This window comes from Opisthorchis viverrini (assembly GCF_000715545.1).
Source record: "Opisthorchis viverrini unplaced genomic scaffold opera_v5_60, whole genome shotgun sequence".
Taxonomy (NCBI): Eukaryota; Metazoa; Platyhelminthes; class Trematoda; order Opisthorchiida; family Opisthorchiidae; genus Opisthorchis; species Opisthorchis viverrini.
The window spans coordinates 289,255-310,738 of NW_008751712.1; the positions used below are offsets into that span (position 1 = coordinate 289,255).

General features: G+C 42.2%; 2 protein-coding genes across 2 annotated transcripts; both read right to left on the reverse strand.

The window, feature by feature from the left end:
* Positions 1-1,558: 1,558 nt before the first annotated feature.
* Positions 1,559-6,199, reverse strand: T265_03754 (hypothetical protein; the record flags this gene model as incomplete). The annotated part of the gene is given in 3 exon segments (XM_009168307.1): positions 1,559-1,654; positions 6,079-6,180; positions 6,194-6,199. The coding sequence occupies 3 exon segments, from the start codon at positions 6,197-6,199 to the stop codon at positions 1,559-1,561; spliced, it is 204 nt and encodes a 67-aa protein (XP_009166571.1).
* A 13-nt stretch (positions 6,200-6,212) lies between these two features.
* Positions 6,213-8,871, reverse strand: T265_03755 (hypothetical protein; the record flags this gene model as incomplete). The annotated part of the gene is made up of 2 exons (XM_009168308.1): positions 6,213-6,388; positions 8,652-8,871. The coding sequence occupies 2 exons, from the start codon at positions 8,869-8,871 to the stop codon at positions 6,213-6,215; spliced, it is 396 nt and encodes a 131-aa protein (XP_009166572.1).
* Between the last annotated feature and the right edge of the window lie 12,613 nt (positions 8,872-21,484).

Genomic DNA, 21,484 nt, shown 5'->3' on the forward strand with positions numbered 1-21,484 from the left:
ATTGGAAGAGTGGAGATGTTCTTCAACACTTCCATGAATGTCAAACAGGTACTTATAAGGGGGATTAATGTGGAACTCGTAGTCCGGAGACACATGCATGGTGATTGTAAAGACGAAACTAAACCACTTGATAAAAGGAGCAGCTAATTGTTTGATTGAATAATGCTGTAGGAATTGACCGCGAGGTTAACTCGTTGGCTTGTAGAAACATTGAACAATCTTTCTCGCTAGTTTGCATCAAAAACTTGGCCTCCATTTGTTAACACCGTAGCATTTCTAAAGTAAATTTCATTCTTGAAATTCATGTAATCCAACACAGGTAAGTAATGTCTACGAACGCGATTTAGTAGGTGAATGATCTCTCCTATTTTCATTCCTTTAGTTGTAGTGATGCTTCATCCGAAAGGGTCGGCTCATACACACACAATCCTGAACAAACTGCTAATGATCACGGTGGCATTCAACAGCTTTCATGCATTACACTGGAGCTGACCAGAAGTCGGTGGAGAGAAACTTTTGCTCGTCCAATGAAAATGCATAAATATATTTTTGAATTTATTGAAATTTCTAACAACTCCGTGTTCTACATTAAACTTTTTCCATGCAAGATATGTGTGTGTGCGGCGGCGTTTTCTGTTGAGTTTTACTCATTTGGACAAATTCTGGTGCCGCGGTGTCTAAGTCGACATTGTGAACATGTAAATCGTATGAAATCATTGTATCTTTTCTGTATTTTGAGTCAATATTACAACGATTTAGAAATATATGGGGTTCAGTATTTTTCGTGAGAAAGCTGACGATCCATCGACGTTATCACCATGAGGTTTACATTGGGTGAATACGGCGGAAGGAAAATCGTTTAAAATTCGTGTCTTTTAAGATTTGGATGCATAAAATAGTCGTACTGATGGATAATTGGTATGTTCTACCAGGCAACCAACGACCGACGCATAAGGTCAGTCTGTATATCACGACCGTAAGTCAGTTCATGCGTATACAACAACCACTCACTTGCGACACATCTTAACTCACTTTCACTCAAGACGCCCTGATGATATCCACTGGTAAATAGACGTTTGTGATCAAGTTTCCCAGCTCAGCAAACAAAAAAACCTGAGGTGCCAATATCCTCTTCAGTTTCAAACGATTGTATCGCTTGAGACCAGATTCATTCCAGTAACAAGTACCAAGTAAACCAGTTTTCCATAGTTGACTTCACTTTCTCGTCCCTTCTGACCCAGTTCCAATGGATGAAAGGATGCATTCAGTGGCAACGAGCTGATTTGTCGATGGAATCGGCTGTTCTAGCCGAAGTGAACAACTTTGGAGTGAAGAGATTGCCTTGTTCATGAAAATCTATTCCTCCGAAATCGAGTAACTGAAACCAGGCCATAATCAGCTGTTATAAGCGGATGTCATGCAGCTGTTCTTCTGAAATGCAATAAGGTACTCACTCATACAACTATGACTCAGTGTGACAATGACGAAGATATATGTTAAAATGATCCCACAAGAGAAAAACCCAGGTTTAGCTCTCCTATTCTTTGGTTTGGAGTAACTAGAAAGATCGCATTAAGACAGGCAAAAATTTTTCGGGTGGATTGTCGACCAGCCATGCTACCGACAGCCTAACTTGTGGCGCACCGTTATGAGTCTGAAAAGAGAACAGCAGAATACAAACAGAACGTGACCATTGGATGTGATCATTGGATGTGAATTTTCGTAATTAGCGCGTTCCGGGCAGTGATATCCAAGACTGGAAAAAATTGTAAAATTCGGGAACTTGAATGTCGCAGATATTTGCGTACACACTGGGGAAAAGACTGAATCTCCTCTGTAATGAAGTCCTAGACTGGGGAAAGATTTCAAATGGTTTCGGTTGTGCGGATCATAGAATGGGGGTCACGATCTTCAGGAAAGTCTTGTTGCGCTATGTTTAATTGGTTCTAGTAAAAGAATTTGGATACTCTAGAGAAGGACTCACCGTGATAATCAGGAAACACTGTAGACAGAAACAATCGGCAAGTTACATGCTTGACAAGTGCTGGTCAGCACAATCTTGACTGATTGACTGGGTTTTCAGCTACCACATGAGAGTTTGAGAGTTCTAATCTGACTGGAAGATCGTTCGGATAGTATTGGTGATGATTCCCAGTAAGAATGATACGTTTGTACAATGCACCCCACCTTCTGGCATGGACTGACGTTTGCTACAGAATGGAAGCTGTCTCTGTCAAACTGATTACAGTAAAGGAATTTCGATACAGAATTCGGAGAAAATCTTATGTGTCCGACTAATCCTTTGAGGGACCCTTCCATTCCACTGAAGTGTACCGATATGTGTGGTCTCACCCAGCCCCACGTGACACCACAGTCTGTCAGTTTCACGTGCCTATCTAAATTTAGACGTTCCTAATCGTATCCGATCTCCGGAATTTGAACACAAGCAATGTCTACCCTGCAGCTCTCTCTTTTGTGACTAAGCTGGCAATCTAAACGACGTAGGGTATACCTGTAGAACAGAAAAGGCGGTCATTCTGCAAAGGCAAACACGCAGTTACAAACTATGATGAAGTTAACAAGATATTTCTACTGAATTTCTCGCGTAAGCTGTTGTTGAGCTAAGCAGGTTGTACAAACAAACTAGGCTTTAAAAGACCGTCCGCCCTACTTTTTAGTCTTGTGCAAAATGAAATTGATACAACTTTGAAAACCAGAGCCACTGGCTGCATGTCGAGAAGTGATTTTCGTTATTGAAGAAAATGCTTCTGCAAAGCGATCTAGAAATCATTCACTTTTTGAGGCTTTAGAAAAGTTGAATGAGTAACGATTTCTCCTAGGACTTAATAAGGATATCAAAAACACCATTATGATAGAAGAGTTTGAACCAAAAATTGATTCACAAAACAGACACATCAGCAAACAGCAAATTTTTTTTCACTTCCAATGAGAGTTTCGACAACCCATTTCAGGAAGATCAGAATGTACGGGGTTTATGAGTGGGGCAGGACGGCATAGTGAGAGCAAACATTCGACGAATGCAAAAAGTGCCTCAGAATCACTATGAGAAGCATTTTTATGCATTAGTAGCCAACGTAATACACATAAATTATCGGCAAGGGAGTCCATATTGATGTTCGAAAACATAATTGTCTGGCTTATACACTCCTCTATATATCAATTCGCTTTTGACGAAAGACCCACCTAACACCCAGCTGAATACCTCGTGTATGATTTTCTTACGCAACTGAATGTGTTGCATAAAGACTGCCTCACGTTTAAGTTGGCACGATATTTGAGATATCGCGACACATTGTGCGGACATGATACCGTGCTCGTAAGGTTGCTGAAAACTCTTGACTGCTTTACCAAGGGCTTCACCTGACAGCTCATCCTTTATCGTCCTTTAACGTGTGGAATTAAAACACCGTAGAGTATGTCTTTTTTTGATCCGTCATTTCATCCCAGGTTACAGCTCGCATTATACTATCTGGATGAACTTTTCTACTTGGGGTCAAGGGGACACAATATCAACCAAAAACTACCAATCTGTATTTAAGAGCATGAACAACGTGGTTCCCGATCCTCTTATCAGTGATTTAATGTGTACTGAATCAGCTGCTGTATTTAATCTCGGTTAAACATCTGCATTTTTGAACATATCCTTTCCAACCTCCAGTCCTACGAGGTTAACGTTTCTATGAACTGCTTCACCCGAATACGTGTAATCATCAAGTTAACGTATGCCACAGATAGCCGATCACTTCACTCAATTTTATTCGTGGTTCAAACGATCGCACAAGGGATCGAGCAATACGGCATGCTGACTCACACTCATTCACACTCCAGCTTAATAATCTACCAAGTTTTTCACTCAATTTGATTCGTGGTTCAAACAATCGCACAAGGGATCAAGCAATACGGCATGCTGACTCACACTCACTCACACTCCAGCTTAATAATCTACCAAGTTAAACCATGAAAAGACAAAGAAACGTCTTCCTTTAAGCAAAAGACTACCTATAAACCTGACCATTGCGACAGCAGACCCACAACGTGGCCGCCTGAGCTTAAACGTTTGGGTAAGAGAATTTCGAATATAGGATTATGGGAAATAACCAGGAGTATTCTTTGAGCCATTGAGAGACACTTGGGTCTAAGTAGCGTCAGTCCAAGTTGCTTTGATTTTGAGACGTCCTAGCGCATACGTCATGACTACAATCAATGTAGGATGCACCAGACAGTTGGGTACCGAAGTTACAGAAATGATTACGGGTCATTTAAGTCCTTTCTCGTAGTTTATTTCAAAAACACCTAAGTTTCGCCGCAGAACTATCTAAAAACGTCCATTTTTGTGCGAAAATTTAGCCACCAGTTGTCTGTGTACATGCAGCGGTGATGCGAGTAGTAAACTAGCGATGTGGTGTTACGTACGAACTAGTAGTCCTAAGCAAAACTGTCCTTGCAAACTATAATCACAAGAAAGAACAATTCCAGTGGCGAAGATTAAGGCATGGATTACTTATCAGAGGACGCGTGATCAAAGAGCTGTTTCCACTTTGTGCACTCGAGGGCAACCCAAATGCGAAATGTGTCCGTAGGTGAAGAGGGGTAGATTTTTCGGCTCGCCAATATCATACCACGGAAGAACACCATTGTAAACTTTTTCCCTGTAATTTACATCGTTTGAAAATGATGGTGTTGATCTGGAAATATGAAAAATCTCCACCACATAGACCATCACGTTCAGCACACGAGTGATCTTTGAATAATTCAAGTCATTTATTCAGCTACTTAAATACAATAAGTAGCAGGTCAGTGTGGCATCCCAGCACCAGTGACAGTTCTTTTGAACTGCCACATGCTTCCACAGGTGCTGTTCTTCGTGCCTTATTTGGAGTGACGGAAAACCGAATTCGGACAAATTGGACTCTTCAGAACGGGATGGAAGATAGTGCGACAAATTTGGGCTATGTTGATGCTGTTCGCCTCCCAGAATGGGTTCCACGAGACACTCAATCTGTTTTGTTTGATATACTAGGGTTTACAGTGGCTTAGCAATGTCAGTGACATTGACGTATTCCATACAAATTGTTCGACTGAGCGTCGGAGCTGTAGGAAACTGTGACGTTTGCTGTATGCTAGCCTAGGTTCTCTATCCAGCTCAGTTTTTTTCCTTCTTTTATAAAGTTTTATTCAAGTCGACATGATTGCACGTGGGTGAAGCACCAGTTTTCTCACCTCTTGCCAGTGATGATGATGATAACGGCGTTGCCTTAAAACATGAAATTATCGTGTTCGTAGCTTACTGGGCTACATTTTACCACATTATCTATGTTCACGAAGAATTACTTATCTCGTTAAGGAATAATCCTAGTTCAGTCAGGACACATGCAGAACGTGATGCATCGTGAAATCTGCGGCTCACTCATCGCAAACCACACCAAATAGCTCATCAAGATATTTCATGAAATCACCCATGAATAACCAAACCACCATTGCTGCAGAGAAGGTGATTCAGTAAAGGAAACGGCTTAGCTGGCTTTTGGCTGAAGTAGAAAACAATTCTGGCACATTCCAACAGTACACCGACATTTTAGAGCTAAACTGAGGTTTGCTGAAGGTATTAAGAAAGGCTACGCCGCCCTGTAGAAGTTCCCTTATTGTGTACTATTGGTGAACGGAATGTCCCCAGATAACCTAACTATTTTGGGCAAACGGGTAGTTGTTAGTGACCAGAATATTATTCGTACTGTAAATAAACCGGTGCTCCAGTTTCTAACTGATTCTCTAATGAGAATGCCCATTGCCGAAGGCTAAAAGGAAAATGTTCTTTTTGACTGAAGCGTGAGTTCTCCACCATCACTGCAGACAACAGTACAGAAACCATGGCACTCCATCAAAATTTCAACGAATGAATGCAAAGTAAGTTTGACTTAAGGGGTCGTAAGCTGTGAAAATCTTTCCGTGTTGTTGCTGAAGTCCAGTTTATGCGTATTCTCTGAAAAAGCGGATATGAAACAGAAAGTGGTGCGGACAAGTGTATGTATCATTTTCGAACGTAAAGTTTAAACTGACGATTTTTTTGGTAAATGTCCACAGATTAGTCTGTTCCTCGTAGATCTTAGTGGAGACGACTGCAAAATTTATCTTTTGTTGGTTTGCAAGCGGTGCCACGTTCTCGAATATTTACTAACATCGGGTTAGTTATTTTAGCCGCAGCGTATTTCAGCCGTCCAGAGGAGGAGGGTTATGCTACAACGCCCATCCCCTCCACCCTTGTTCAACTTTAATTTGAAAACTTTCACTCCCCAGTTCGGATCCATTTTCTTGGCCATTGTGCGTCTTTGATTTGCAGTCTCATTTGGTCCACGAACTGACTCACACTCTGCCGTTGGAAACCGTAGTAGATGGAGGCAAGTGCATCGAGCGTCCAAGGAAGATCTTTCAAAATGGAGTGAGAATATTTTCAAGTTCTGATGATTAAACGTCTGTACATGGCCCTAATTTGGTGATAAAGTGGAACAGTAGCCTACATTTTACGTTTAAGCGACCAGTATTCCATTTCGCAAGGACTGGAAATTAATTCTAAAATAGTATAGGAAGGAATTATCCTTATGCACAGCTATTGAGACACTTTTGCTGTCCATTTGGTGAACAGGGTCTCAAAAGTGCTGGACGGTCTACAAGAGTAAGCAGCTTTATAATCCATGTCGTTTAACTGAATCAAAGAAACCAGCACCTTGAGACGCGGCTCCACAAAGTACTCAAGGGACACTCTGATCCAACCATTGCTCACCATGTCTAGAATTACCGGAAAAGAAACACCTGCACTCATCGAGACTCAGAACAACCAGGTAAGGAAAACAGTCGATTGGTTGAGAACAGATTCATGGTATGCTGTTTATCCAGACAGAGTTTGTTTATTGCAAAACCGCTTTACACGAAATATTGACGAAAAAAGAAACGCGAGAACGTCAGCCAACAGGTCTTCTTGGTTCATTTTCATATATGATAATTGCATTGTGCAGAATCTTTGTTAAGTTCAATCTGTGCCCTCATAAGTACATCACTGTTGACTGCACGATCGGCGAACACGTTAAGTGCTTTCAAATTCCAGTGTTGTATACTGGCCGGTCTGATGGGCAAATCTTCGCAAGTCGATATAGGAATACCGACATTATGGAGTGCTGACCCGATCTGAATGGGATGAAACAAATGGACGGTAGATGAGTAGTATAAATCGAGTGAACCAAGCTAACCTCATGCGTCCAGCTATAAATCTCATGCGAGCTTTCCGCTATCAGCTAGGTAACTGACCTTAACTTGGTTCGACTACTGCTGAGACACCTTTTTCAAATCCTATTAAGTGCAATGTAGGATGCATGCATTTAAGTTGCTCTTCGCACTGCACCCAGAAAAATGTGGCTTTTTAAATGGATGGCCTAGTTCAAAGAACCGTGCTCATGTTTGGTAAATGGTCAGCTTCATAAACACGCAGGATGGAGTATTAACTCAGTATTTCTCAAATGAGGAGAGACATTGTAAGCTGAAACTAACTGAACCAAACGGACTTCATTAGTGGCGATTTTTAATCTTATTCCCAAATCCACTCGGTAAATGAACCAGTTGTGATCTCTAGATTGAGCTTAACTCACCGGTAAACAATCAAGAGAATGATCCGGGCCAACAATGGGTAGGACTATGACGGTAGGAAAAAGTTACGGGCATATGTTTAGCTGTCTTCACTAGTCTCACAGGTAATAAAGCTACCATGTGGATAAAATGGAGAGAACATCAAACATACAAATTAACCCCTCTGTGTCAACTTTGAGACACCATTTCTAATGATAGTGTGAACTCCAATAGATCTGAGATGACGCCCTCAAGGTCTACAAATGCAGGAAAAGGGATATTCTGTCTTTGGCGGAGGGAGCTGTCTTTTCAAAAAAGGGGTCACTCGTTTGGTTATGCTTGAACTGAGAGATTTGCAGTCCTTAGGGGAGGAGGGGCAGAAGGGGGATACTTCGTAATTTGCCGTAATATTTAAACAGCAACCTGAAAATTTTGGCCTTTGCTGCCCTCATTTCATGTAAACGCTCAATAGTTTGAACCATTTAGCCATTTTCTGAATGATATGTTCTGTCCCAGATTGTACCGTTGCATAGATACTCTAGGCAAGAACTTACCATGCAGGTCAGGAAGCACTGGGGATAAAAAGAATAGGTAATTTACATTCTTCACAAATGGGAGTAAGCATAATCTCAACTGATCAGTTAAATCTTCAGCTAATAGTGGACAGTCTGCAAGTTTTATTCTCACTGAAGGATCGTTCGGAGGGCATCGCTGATGGTACCCGGCAAGAATGAAACGGTTGGAATATACTGACATCGGTTACAGAACGAAAGCTCGATTGAAAATTTTACCTTGCTCAAATACGTCCAGACTAGCACCGGAAGTGGGACATAAAAAGGTGAACTCAGCGGTAAAATTTACTTCTGTTGCACTGGTCAGGGATTTAGACACGAAGAGCACGCATTCTTGGAATAATGAACAAATGTGCGCCGGTTTTGTCCACACAGAACAGAATATTACCATGCAGTAGAATTATATAATAGTTGGCTCTCGCAGTAGTCTGAGTCCCTGTAAACTAGTGAGATTTGTGATCGTTGGATGGAAGAGAACGTGAAAAATATCAACCAATAGCTGGATAGTGAGGTACTGAGATATGACAGCAATGACGACCTGAGCCACTTGCAACATACATGCTTCTTGTTTGGTTCTACTTGCCAGAGAAATCTCCAGGGTCGATGGAACTCTGAGTGCTACTGTAAGCTTCTCTAAATTGCCTAGTTTATATTCTTCGTTCATTCAGTTTGTTGTTTGCTGATAGCTTTCTGCCTCGGCCGTCAATTTAGGCTGAATTTTTCGTTCATGAAAAGTTGACAAATGCACGTTCTCCAGGCTTCCTAAGGAACAACTCAAAAACAGGCCAATCGAAGCCGGGCTTTCCAAAATAATATTGCATAGCTTCAAAGACCACGAATTTCATGTGCAAACAGTTTTTTTTGGTGTTCAGAACCACAAAACAGTATTGGACATATTACAGATAGGCGAAGTTTACATTGGAACAAAGATGTCTGGTTTGTATAGAGAGGGCAAGCTATACCAACGCAAACAGATTGATCTCTAACCATCTCTAGCGTTTTGTGTATACTTACATGTATGCTGCTGTCCAGCTTTCTTTGCTTCGTTAACTTAAAAATTTCGATGGTTTGAAAAATAACACAGTGACGAACATCAATGTTTTCGGGATCTCGTCATCAGGTCAGTACATATCTAATGGTTGAAATGGGATCGAAAAATGAGATACGCAGCGAAGATTGGTTAGTGAAATGCAAAACGTGAAGACACGAACGATTGGTTGTCTGAGCCACCCCCCATGTCGCATCTAGTTGGACGCTGTGAAAGAGTCAAGAGGGCTATTTAGTGACTTGGTTGGTTGATTCGTGTCACACGACCAAGGCACACTCAGCGTTCATATGAAACGTTTTGGACACAACAGTACCGGGTTTCACAGGCGTATAGCGACTGCCTCGGTTGTAGTCAAGCAACGCCGTTGGAGAGATACTGGCGGTCCATTTAGTACATTGGAAATGACCTGAAATGATTCATTTAGACTTGGTGCCCTGCTGAACTGCTGAGATTGGTGATATTCCGGTAAGAGAGGTGCTCGCGTATTCTCTTAGAAAGTTGCCCTGTCATGCTCCCAACATACTCCGCCGAACAACAGCAGGAGAAAGAATACACAACCATATTCTGGGGGAGGATTGGTTGGTATCTTGTCTTTGACGTTTAAGTTGAGCAAGGGGTTTGTTGTAAACCAAGACCGCAGAGTTTCAGCCGGAAACGTGCGTTGTAAGGATTGAAACAAGTGGTGATTGACTATGTCCGCCAACAGATCGTCTTTGTACGGTGAGCTCAAGCATACTGGCTTCTTTCCAACTGTCGTGATAGGCGGTTGGATAGGGCAGTCGGACATATTCTTGGTTATAAACCCTTTCGAGTAACCATTGGCTAGTAGAACGTTAGCAATGTGCTGCAGTTCGGAGTCCAGTGTATCAGCAGAGCAAAAATGTTTTGCTCGGCTCGTTAAATTTTGAATCAGGGTTCGTTTCCGCCCCAGTGGCACAAAGCTCAGGAAGTTTTTGTACTGTCCCGTCCATGTGGACTTTCTGTAGACAGACCTCTGAATTGAACATGTGGCAAGTCTGACTAACTTAACGTCCAAGAAGTGGAAAGCGTTGTCACTTTCAATTTCAAAAGTGAGTTGAATAGAGGGATGTGCTTGGTTGAAGTTGGTCAGGAGAGCATCCATTTCAGAACGGTTTGATACTACAATAAAAATATCATCTACCTGCCTTCGATAAAAGTGCGTGCGTCTAATCTCCCCACTCAATCGGCCAAAATCCAGTTTGCCCATAAAAAGTGTCACTCACCAAGGGGCCAAGAGAAGAAGACACAATTCCAATTTAACTTCACACTCTACCGACAAACCGATGGAGACACCAGACAACCAATCGTCCGTGTCTTCACGTTTTGCATTTCACTAACCAATCTTCGCAGCGTATTTCATTTTTCGATCCCATTTCAACCATTAGATATGTACTGACCTGACGACGAGATCCCGAAAACATTGATGTTCGTCACTGTGTTATTTTAAAAAATTTCGCGCATATCAGTGTAGCTTCGTGATGATCTCTGCTAATAGCTGTAATACCTTCGTCCATGGAGATAAAAAAACTCAGTATCTGTTCAACCCAGAATTCTATGAGTCATCAGAAAATTGAAAACCAGATAAATTCGACTATCAGCTGTTCTAACGTTAAACGTTTTGATATCTTGATCAGAACAAAAAAAGGAAATGACTTACCCAGGAACGATGCACATTTTCCAGCATTTGCACTCAACATGCGATTGAGTTGCCAAAGCAAGTAAGGTGTTTCTAGATTCAAAAGGTCCGCATCAAGTTTCTCCGTCTCTACTTTGAGCTTGTAAACCTGTATTGTTCCTTCGGTATTTTGATATTCACATTCAGAGAAAACGTGCGTTTTCCAAAATACGGGTGCACGTTCATACAGCTGTAAAGCGAATGGTGAGGGAGGGAGTTCTCATGAAGGAACTGATTTCAGGATAAGAATGCTTGAAATATTCATCAAACACTGACATAGTGTTTTACAGTTTTACAGTTTTACACTGTATTATCGTTTTCGTAATTAGTTCAACGTCGATGATAGGCCTGATTAGGCCACCTCTGTGGTTCATTTCTGAACAAAAACATCTTTGAAGGGCATTCTTTTGTAGACTATTACTTTCACCAATCAGGCCATTATTTTGAATCCTCTCCCTTGTAAGTATTTGTCACATTCCCTCTTTCTTCCTAAAATACTGGTATCTAATGCAACACTAAACGCTGTCCTTCAAACCTTGTCAGATGCAGCATTAGAATAGGACGAGAATACATCACTTTGTTTTCACCAAAATTCTACTAGCCTCTCATAGAAGAATGATAGAAAATAGCCAGTGAAGAGTGGTAGATGCCTACTGCATGTTTGCCTATAGCCAGTCAGTACACACCATCCAACATTCTGCCTGTAAACAAATTAACCAACCACGTTAAGGGGTTCTCTGTTTGGCTGAAGCCGGTGAGTGGTAGTCAAATGCTGTCAGAAGAAGCAGTTGGAGTTACTAATCTACAATGCGATATATTTTGATGAGCAGTTTGTGATTCAGATGGACGTCTCTTTTGTCACGCAAGTTCATTGAATGACGGTGTTTAATAAGGACTTAACCAACAAAACATCCCATTCTGTAAAAAGTCACATTTCAAACGATTCAAAGGTAAATAGTGCAGGGTACCCTCTGCTAAATTGAACGGAACACAAATGGAAGGTCAAAACTAAGTGGACTGAACACTTACTTGTCACGGCAAACTAGAGTGAAAGCTATTTTGGAGCCTCCCAATCCTAGCTTAGTATGTACTCACCTACATGCACGCCTGCAGAGAGGTCAGTTACCTTTGGTAGAACTAAAAGATACCTATTTTTTAATTAGACCGAAGGTACACAAATTCGTTCGGGGCTGAGGGATTAGTCCTTTGGTCATCCCAGATCACGTGATATCAACGTATTTTGTCAGCCAACTTAAGCTCAACTGAGGCATCCTGCTGATCCGGCACCGGTATTTCAAGCTCTTCCCGGAGGACATACATTCAGAGTGATTCACAATCAATCTGGAGTAATTTGATCTCCCAACTTAGATCAGGTGATCCGAGGAGGATAAACTGTACTCCTGAAAATTAAAGAATCCCCGTAGTCTACAGGATGCGTAGCCTCAATAGTGGTTCTGAAATTCCCGTTTACTAACAACGACCTTCAATATCGGGCGCGATGTGAATAAAATCCGTTCTGGAGCTTTACTACTACGTCATTAAGCGTTGTGGTGTCAAACGGATGCTTGAAAAAGCGAACACAAAATCTTTGGTTTCTATTCCGCTCTCCAAGGCGAAGAACTTTGCTCTGCAGCATACATTTCCCAGACAAACAGATGATTGTTTTATCGGATTAACCATTTTTCCAGGTATCCGCATACCTTGCCAAATTTTTGAACGGCTTACTGAAGCTAACAAAACTGATGACCAGCTGAGAGGTTGCTAGTTGTGAAGCGTTATCACCGCAGTAAAATTAGCCATAGTCAGGTGATGTTTTGGATTTGTGGACTCAAAAAAGCACATTAATCAACGCATCTGATCTGAACGGTTGTGAGGTACGCTACACATTCAGTATAAATCAGAAAGGTGAAACAAGATATTGATAATGATCAGATGAAGTATTTGGCGCTCATGTTACTAGTTTGCGCATCGAATAGAAGCCTGAAGTTCCCACATTACCAGTATAATTGTTTTTATACACTTTTTGCCACAAAGTTCATTCAAAACTTGCCAGAATGCATGGATCTGCTGACGGATCTTTTCGGCCATTGGACTCCACGTAGGCAATCAAACCTAGTAAGAGCAATGGAGTGAAAATTTTAACGTGGGCATCCACAAGGTCTACGTCAGCGTATGCTTCGTAATATCTGTTACCAACGGCGGTTGCAGCGGGAAATTACGGGAATACGGTAGATTGGTGCTTCTATTTTCCATAAGTTAATGAGACAGATAATTATTACAACTGTACTGATTACACAAACCGCCGCAAAATCGTCGAGCGAATGAATTTTTGGTGCTATTTACCCACAAGAACCATCAGACGGACCAGTATCCTCGTGATACTTAAGATCCAATGGTTCTTATCACATTCGATAGGTCGAGAAACAGACCGAATAGGCCAACATGAGATGGAGCAAAATGTATTTTTGAGTTTCCGTGCCACTTCTTTGAAAAAGAATATCAATTTGACCTTTGAATGCCATCCACATTTCACTGAGGCCAAATTGTTTATTTGAAAGGTGGAATCTACTGGATTTGAGTCAATTTGAGTTTAACCGAAGCTATTCATCCTCCTCCTCATCCTCATCATCATCACCATCATTGGAAAGACGACATCAATGTTCAGCACTGATGCTTTGCTGCGTACATTCTATGATTGTACGTGGGTCGGGATAGTTCCCGAGCGCCTACACCTATGCAGGAGGACGATCACGGTCCTCAGCCAAAGCCCCTGGCCCAAAAGCCTGACCGCAAGGCAGCTATGTGTGGTTGTAAATTCAAATACGTTGCCATTTTTACGGAACAAGTGGCCACATCTCTTTCAGCCCCCAACATGGAGGACCAGGAGGCTGTGCTGGTTAGACCTCAAAATATTGATCAGCCTGGTATGAGAGACTCTGCGATTATCGCACGGACAGTCCCCAGTATAGAGCTGTATTACCGTTACAATGGTCACCATGATATTGGTACTGGGGACCGCCGACCATCCTGTTAAATTAGCATCAGAATTACTCCGAACACTCGCATACATATCAGTCAAACACTTGTGATTGCTAATCACTCAAGGGAGAAACAATGGTTCATTTGGTCCACATCGATTATGCGTCTTTTGTGGAACAAGGGACGGGACAGAAATCGACACTAGGTAGGTGGAGAGTGATCATGACTGTTTGTTTTTCATTTCTGCTAGTGATGGACAAAACGGGCCAACTTAAAACCCCAATGATCTCAGCTCGCAGTGTTCAGCCTCATGAATGAACCACGGTCTGGAGATTTGGCCAAAAGAACAAGCATGTGATTTCAGCTCCTGGTATCCTAGTGTATATATAAGTCTTAACTGGAGACCCTCCTCGCCACCTAACAACAGTATTCTGTCCTGTCCAACTCAAAAGTAGGAAGCTCTAAATGCGAGTTTTGCTTCTAGCAGAATTTATCGGCAGTGTCAGCAAATGAATTCCCGATATGTGAGATGATTCTGGCGCCGGCACTTCACGAAGGCGTGCTGGATGCGCTCGACTGTTCTATCTGATTCGTACTCTACTGAGCTCCGGTAAGGACTCAGCCTGATTAGCGGTCTTTTTCACATTTGGACGAACCGGAGCAATCGTACTAGGACGTGAAACAGAGAAGCATTAAAACGAGAATGATGTGTTTAAGAATCCCGTCAGTCGCGTAACTATATGACTATTCTTTTAACTGGGGGACGTATGTACATACAATGTGAGCAAAGATATTCACGAGTGCTTCCGTTTTGCTGACGAATCTGGAGGTGTCAGTCAACCAACTAGCACCATCATCCCCCGAATATAAAGGGGTGATGGACTAATTCTTACTCTGGAGTTGTCTATAATAAAGTATCCAAATTAAAACTTCTCTAAGCGCCGTAAGAAATATTCTTGAAGCTGGTGGTGAAAAGGGAAAAGTCTTTTGCTGCGGAGTTATTCATTAGAAAATGCCAACTGAACAGTTGCAGACTATTGGACGGGGAAGAAAAACCCTCATATGCATCTCGTTTACAAAAACTGAATGTCCATCTTCTCCTTGGATCCGTCTTCCCTAACTTTCCTGGATATTCACTGAATGTTGCTTAAATGCAAGCAAATGCGCCTCCACAAATTCCGTAATAGATCTCACTTTTCAAGAGACGCGAAGTGGATTTATGAGAAAACATACTACTCGCATGCCCCATCAGTAGTATACACCCGCAAATTTTACATCAGAGGAAGCAATAGTAATAAAAGCCTAACACTGGCATTCTCATGTACTGGGGTCTCAGTGTCGTCCGCCTATGCCATTGGATATACGAAGAAATCTTTCTTGCAATGCTTTTTAAGGTGGGGTTTTCGTTACACATCCAACAAGTGAATTTCATACGGATTGCAGTATCTCGTTCTGGAAGAATCAAAACATGCGTGTGATCCGCTTTCCAAATAGCTATTAACCGGTGCAAAAAAACTTGACCGGGGTTACCTCAACAGCGAACTTGTCAAACTCATCGATAGTTTGAACAAAGTCAGCGTAAACCCTTAACTGCAAAACTGCACAAATATGGTTTTGTTGGCCGGACCACTGCTTGAACATACTGTGGTGATTCGAAAATGAAACTCATACCGTGGGTGACCAGTAACAACTTTTGACTGTTTATAGTACTGCCAAATTATGGCGGAGTCCCGATAGGCGTAGGAGAAGAGAACTGGAGAGTGGCACCGTTTTCAAAAGCATTGACCTAAGATTTATCAATAGACTAGAGATCATCCACAGAAAAAACACCGTGGAGACAGCACAGATCCTTAAATGACTCCAGCGCCGGTCTGAGTCACAGAGCTAACACTATTCATTCTTGCTTGTATAAAATGGTTTTGCAGAAAACTTCCAGTCCAGCTAACCAGGACTATATACATGGGTGCTTAGAAAAATGGTTCGTATGAAAAGCTCGGTCAAACCGCGTTCGCTTCATCAAAGTTCTAGAGAGGAAGGTCAGACTCGTGACATGTAGACTAACAGATCACCTGTGGAGCGGTAGCGTGTGAAAACATATTAGTGGTCACTCAAGAGGGCGATGACTCCAAGATCACCAAAACTGTCCCAAAACTTTGGACGGAATAGGGATAACGGAAATAGGCCGGTAGTTGTTTGGGTCAGATTAGGAGTCAAATTGGAGGATGAAGAAAGCAAATTAATTTTTCACGCTAAAGCAAAGAAATATCAGAGTTTTGAAATGACTGCCACAGATTCAGGTTCACAATTACGGAACGAAATGGGAGGGATATTACTCAAACAATATTATTTGGACGTGTTTAGTTCTGATAGGAGGTCATGAGCAGTCTTCACGGTGATTATCAGAAAAATAAATTGGTCGAAGAGACTTGGCACAGGGCCAAGGATAGAGCGAGGTCACTAGGAGACAAAACGTTGAGCGAAGACCACTGGTCTTCCTTACGAAATGGATCTGGGACATCCGGATGTGTCATGTACGGAAAAGAACGTGGAATAACGAAATTTGCTGTCGACTGCAATGACCAGGTTCCAGAAAGGGAGATTTCCAGTTGGTGGTTTTGGCAACTCGGCTGCTTCTTTTATAGTGAGCTTTTCTTTGATTCGGCCAATTACATTTGAGAAAGTAATGTGTGCGCCAAAGTAGCCAGCGATGGTCGAGGGACAGACAAGCACCCATCAATGTATGTATAGTCTGGTCTTCAATTTACTGCATGTCTGCAGGCGCGACAAAAATATTCGGGTGATGATGACCTTCTTGATTTGAAAAAAAGAAGGACAAATTTATTCCTACCGCCAGACAGGAAAACCGTAAATGTTTCCGAGGGTTCCTTGGAGGAATAATACTCCAAAAGGCCGTCGCTAAACAAATGGACTGTCATCAGAATACCCGATGCGAAAAGTGAGTCTTTGGAGAGATGGCAAATATAGATTGGTAAAACTGATCGGAAAAACCAGGGGACAAAGAAGAGGTTGCAGCGTTATCTGATGGACGCTAAAAAACAAATAAAGACTGTGAGTGTCTTCACCTTTACGATTAGGAACTCGGGGTGAAGAGCAGACAAGTTGGGTAGAGGAGTTAGCGATGGGTAAGCATTGTTGGATGGGACTTAAGTAGTTGTCCACAACAAACAATCAAGCGAGTAAAAACTGGGACTCATTCTCATCATTCAAATATTGTCAGTAGCAGAGCAGATGTTTGTTGGATCCGGGATGACCCAGCTTATGCCAAAATAGTTGCAACTTGGTGACAATTGGAGCGAAAGGTGAAAAATTGATCAGGAAGAATGTACGAAATGGGAACAACGAAAGTGCCTCTATTCCAAAAAGTGTAAGTGAGTAAGGTCATCAGATTCTGAGAGTCGGGTGTCCATCAGTTGGAGTAGAAGACAGGTGCTAAGTGACCGAGTTACTGTTGCAGATCAGTCCGCGGACATCGGGCTCTTTGTTTGTCTTACTAGGGCTCAGAACCACAAAGGGTTCTGTTGGACGGCGCGTTGATGCGGTAGGAAGTTGACTGGGTGGGCTGGAGATCGTTGACCACTTGGATTCATGAAAAATTCTTGGATGCTTGTCTCAATTCAGCTTGCTTGGTCAACTGACTACATGTGGGTTATATATGATTTGAGTATAATGATGGGTGACCACGTTCACGCTGTTTCCGAGCTTTGAGTATTGATGAAAGAAGACTAGAGTTACCACGGGATTCACCGCAAGCCAGTGGAACACTCACGGTTTGTGATGTCACAGGTTCGTTCGGTTAACCTTGTCGAAACGGCAGTACAAGATGTGTACCGGACACCAAATACTATTTCCCTGTCCGTCAATTGCTTCGGATTCCCTTAGCTCCGTATTACTCACTAAAGCGAGGTCCGTTTGCTCGTAAACAGTTGACGAATTCACGTCAGATTAAGATAAGCTTGGAAGAACGGAAAAAGTGTTTCCCAAAAAGAACCACTTAGAGAGGTTTTCCAGAAAAGGAACTAGCTATGTGTTCAACTTGTTCTGACTGTAATAGCGTTTCAGATACATATAATACGTAATAGTGAAGAACAGGGAACCGGATGCCATTATAGAAGAATAACAGAAGGCTTTCAGCACCCAGTGTAAGTGGAATATCCAAGTGCATGCACTCGTAGATGGGGTTCTGTGGGATTGTAAGTTACCTAGTAAAACACATTCTGCACTCCCATACTTGAACCACTTGTTTGATAGCCAAGTGTTCTGACGGTGGTCTTGTCCCATCAGATCAGATTCGAGTGACAATTGCTGCCGGTCATTCTGGGACATGCGCACGAATCAGTTAACCTGTCAGTGACGAATGGAGCCAATTATCATGGAAGGTACATGAATGTGTCTATATATCTATGCAACGCATTCGTTGATGGTCTTGACAGACTAACGATGCCTACCACACCTACGGTGGCGACAAGGTTTATCCCACTCGCTAGACACTTTTCCACAATACTTATAAAGCTCATCGGAGACATATCCGAAGATCTATCAGCACAATGGTCATACAGATTTTTCATTCTGGAGGACCAGAAAATTTGCCACCCTACTGGTAGCAACCTAGCTTCTTTTAAACTTCTTGAATTGTTGTATCGTAAGTTGCTTCTTTTGGTTATGCCTGAACTAAGGCTGCCAAACTATGCCATAAGGAGAAGACAGAGAATCCAGAAAGCGGTTGTATCGTCAGGGTGAACACACAGGGCTTCTGTGTAAATATGTAGGATGGCTGAATGGCCGAATATGGTCAATCACATATGCGTTTTATCCAGCCATTGGCGACGTTCCTGTCATGAACAATTTCACACCCAGTCTGCTGATCGCATGCTTCTAAGCAGTGCTTGGTAAGCACCATCAGCGCACCTGCTATCCGGAATGTGTGGAACTGTGTTGGGACGCGTAGTTCTCTGCACATGTACTTTTCAAGTCTGGACGCTTCCTGACGGGAATAAAGCGAATACAGTAGTCCGAAAATCGGCCTTATCCCTTGTCACTTCCAGCGTTTGGAGAATTTATGGGGAACTTAGTTCAAGCCTAGCCCATTGTAGATTACATTAATTAGTATGGTATGCTAGAATTAACACCTAGCAAAAATGGGGATTGCTGAGCAAATACGTTGATTTCGCTAAGAAGACAATCTGGTGAGTTCAGTAATTCTGGGTGAGAAGTGGTTCTGTGCAACCGATACCCGTCAGGGTGTATTCTAGCCACAAAGTCAGATCGGTTAGGAAATAAGTTGCAGACTCATTTCTTCACAGAAGTTGGAAAAAACGTGAGAAGTTGAAATGAGTTCTTTATGACATCACCTGTTATTCGCACTCATAATCAGGTAATCCAGTCCCGGTCTATTGAAGCAAACTAGGAAGAACTCAGTGGATTCGCGTTAGATGAAAGGTGCACAGGTAGGCATCAAGAACAAACGAGCTATTATCAGACAACCTACAGAAAGATTGTGCTTCTTTGGACATTGATTTTTTGTGTAAGTATAAAGTATGTTGCTTTGCAAACAAACAACAGGGATATGTTAACTTCGAGCAACTTTTATTCCTGGTTGTAGAACCAAGAAGAACCAAGAAGATAATCTGAAGGGATTTGAAAATAAGTGTTACCGAAGAGTACTTGAAGAAATTTGGGCAGCTACAATAGATATCCCCACGGATTACGATCCACTCACTGATTAACCGCATTTGCTGGTTTCTGTCCTGAAACATTGCGGATAACACTACCGCACAAAGCCAACCAGTTTTATCCACCTTTCAAAATGTTTGAGTATCGCCGGATACCCATTACCCATGTTTCTGATTAATGTATGGCTCAGGAACCAGCAAAATGCTTTTTTTTCAAAACGTAGGAATCTGTGTACAGAAAGCAGCGTTTCAACCAAAAGTATGGAAGGCAAAAAATAGGAGTTGACAAGATGCAACGTCAAAAATCAATTATCTTGGAACGGAACGACGAAAACACTGGCTGTAAAGTGTCCTGAAGACAACAGAAATGAAGCAATTGACTTACCAACTTTTACACAATCGAATTCACCTAGTAATAGGACTAAAAACAAGAACAGTCCTGAAGTAATCATCTTCCTATGGCAGTGTGACCAGCCTATGCGACAAGTGTTATCAAGCTGCGGTTAGCCGAACTGAAGTGGCCACAAGAACAGCACTAGGTAGGTATTGGTTTATTTGTGTTGGACCAATAAGGAGATCGTGCGGGGTTTCATTGTACGTCTACTCTGATTGGTGCTTTGTGGGGGACGGTCATGGGGAGTCTGAGGACAACCAGAGCCCTGTCGGCTGTCTGTTTATGAATATGTGCATGGCCTGATAATGCAGACATAGAAATGCTGGCGCTTGACCGAAGCTGGTAGGTCATCTATATCATATTTCGAGAGCAGGGGTAACCATGCAAAGGCCTGAGCATATGGATGGAAAGTAATCATGGAGTGACCGGGAAATGTCTCCTTCCAAAACAGGTGGTATGCTCATTTGTCTTAGCTTGAACCTTCGGCGTCTGGTACCTTTGAGGACGAGGAAAATATGCTCATCAGAGTGCTCATCCACAGTGGACTCCACTTTGACCAATCAAAGCTACCATAAACAACTGATTGATCTTACACACCTTGTGGCACAACCTTAAACTGATTTCGTGCATTATAGTTCAGCAAGCAATTACATTCCTCCTATGCTGGTGTCTTGCAATTGCTGGAACTTCACATCAAGAATGGCTTGAAAATAATCGTCTGTTTATTAGGAACCCCTCTTGGAGTACAGAAAAATGCCTGCTCAGTGCAGTTGTCTCCTGTGCCAGGAGTCAGAAATTATGCGGGCTAGCTGAATCCGACCTAAACAGCCTTAATGACAAGCACACATCACTGTCCCCGGGAGTGGGGAATCTTCTTTGTAAGTTTTAGTGATGCACTAACCCAGGAAACGTGTCATACAAAGCAACTGCTTTCTCGAAAACCGGTTTCTTCAAGTGAATGCCCTGCACTACTGGTTATTGTGGAGAGCTCCACACTTTCTGAATTGCATGTGAACATACCAAGAATAATTTCATATGGTATATACCCACAACCATTGTCTTTTTTCTATTTTTTCTTCAAGCTCTATTGCAAAGATAGTTGTTAAGCATGAAGGCAATTTTACCAAGATTCACACTTCTTTTTTCAAACCAGGACAGTGAAAGCGAAACCTGGGCCAACGTTTGAGACAGTGCGAACTACCTGTAGACCTACAAATGTTCTTGGAACGACAATAACACTCAGGCGAGTCCAACAATGTATTATCCAGATGGAGAATTTTGAAGCAGGCTTATTGCTTCTGGCTGCTCAAGAGAAGTTTGATTCGAATTATTGCAGTGGCCCTGATGAAAATCAGTAGATGAATGAAGTGAATGAAGTCAACTAAACTTTGTGGCGTGTGGTTGTTGGATGTTTGCTGATTAGCCCAAGAACTCGAGTTGGTTCTGGACATGGAGGGGCTTTTTGTTGGT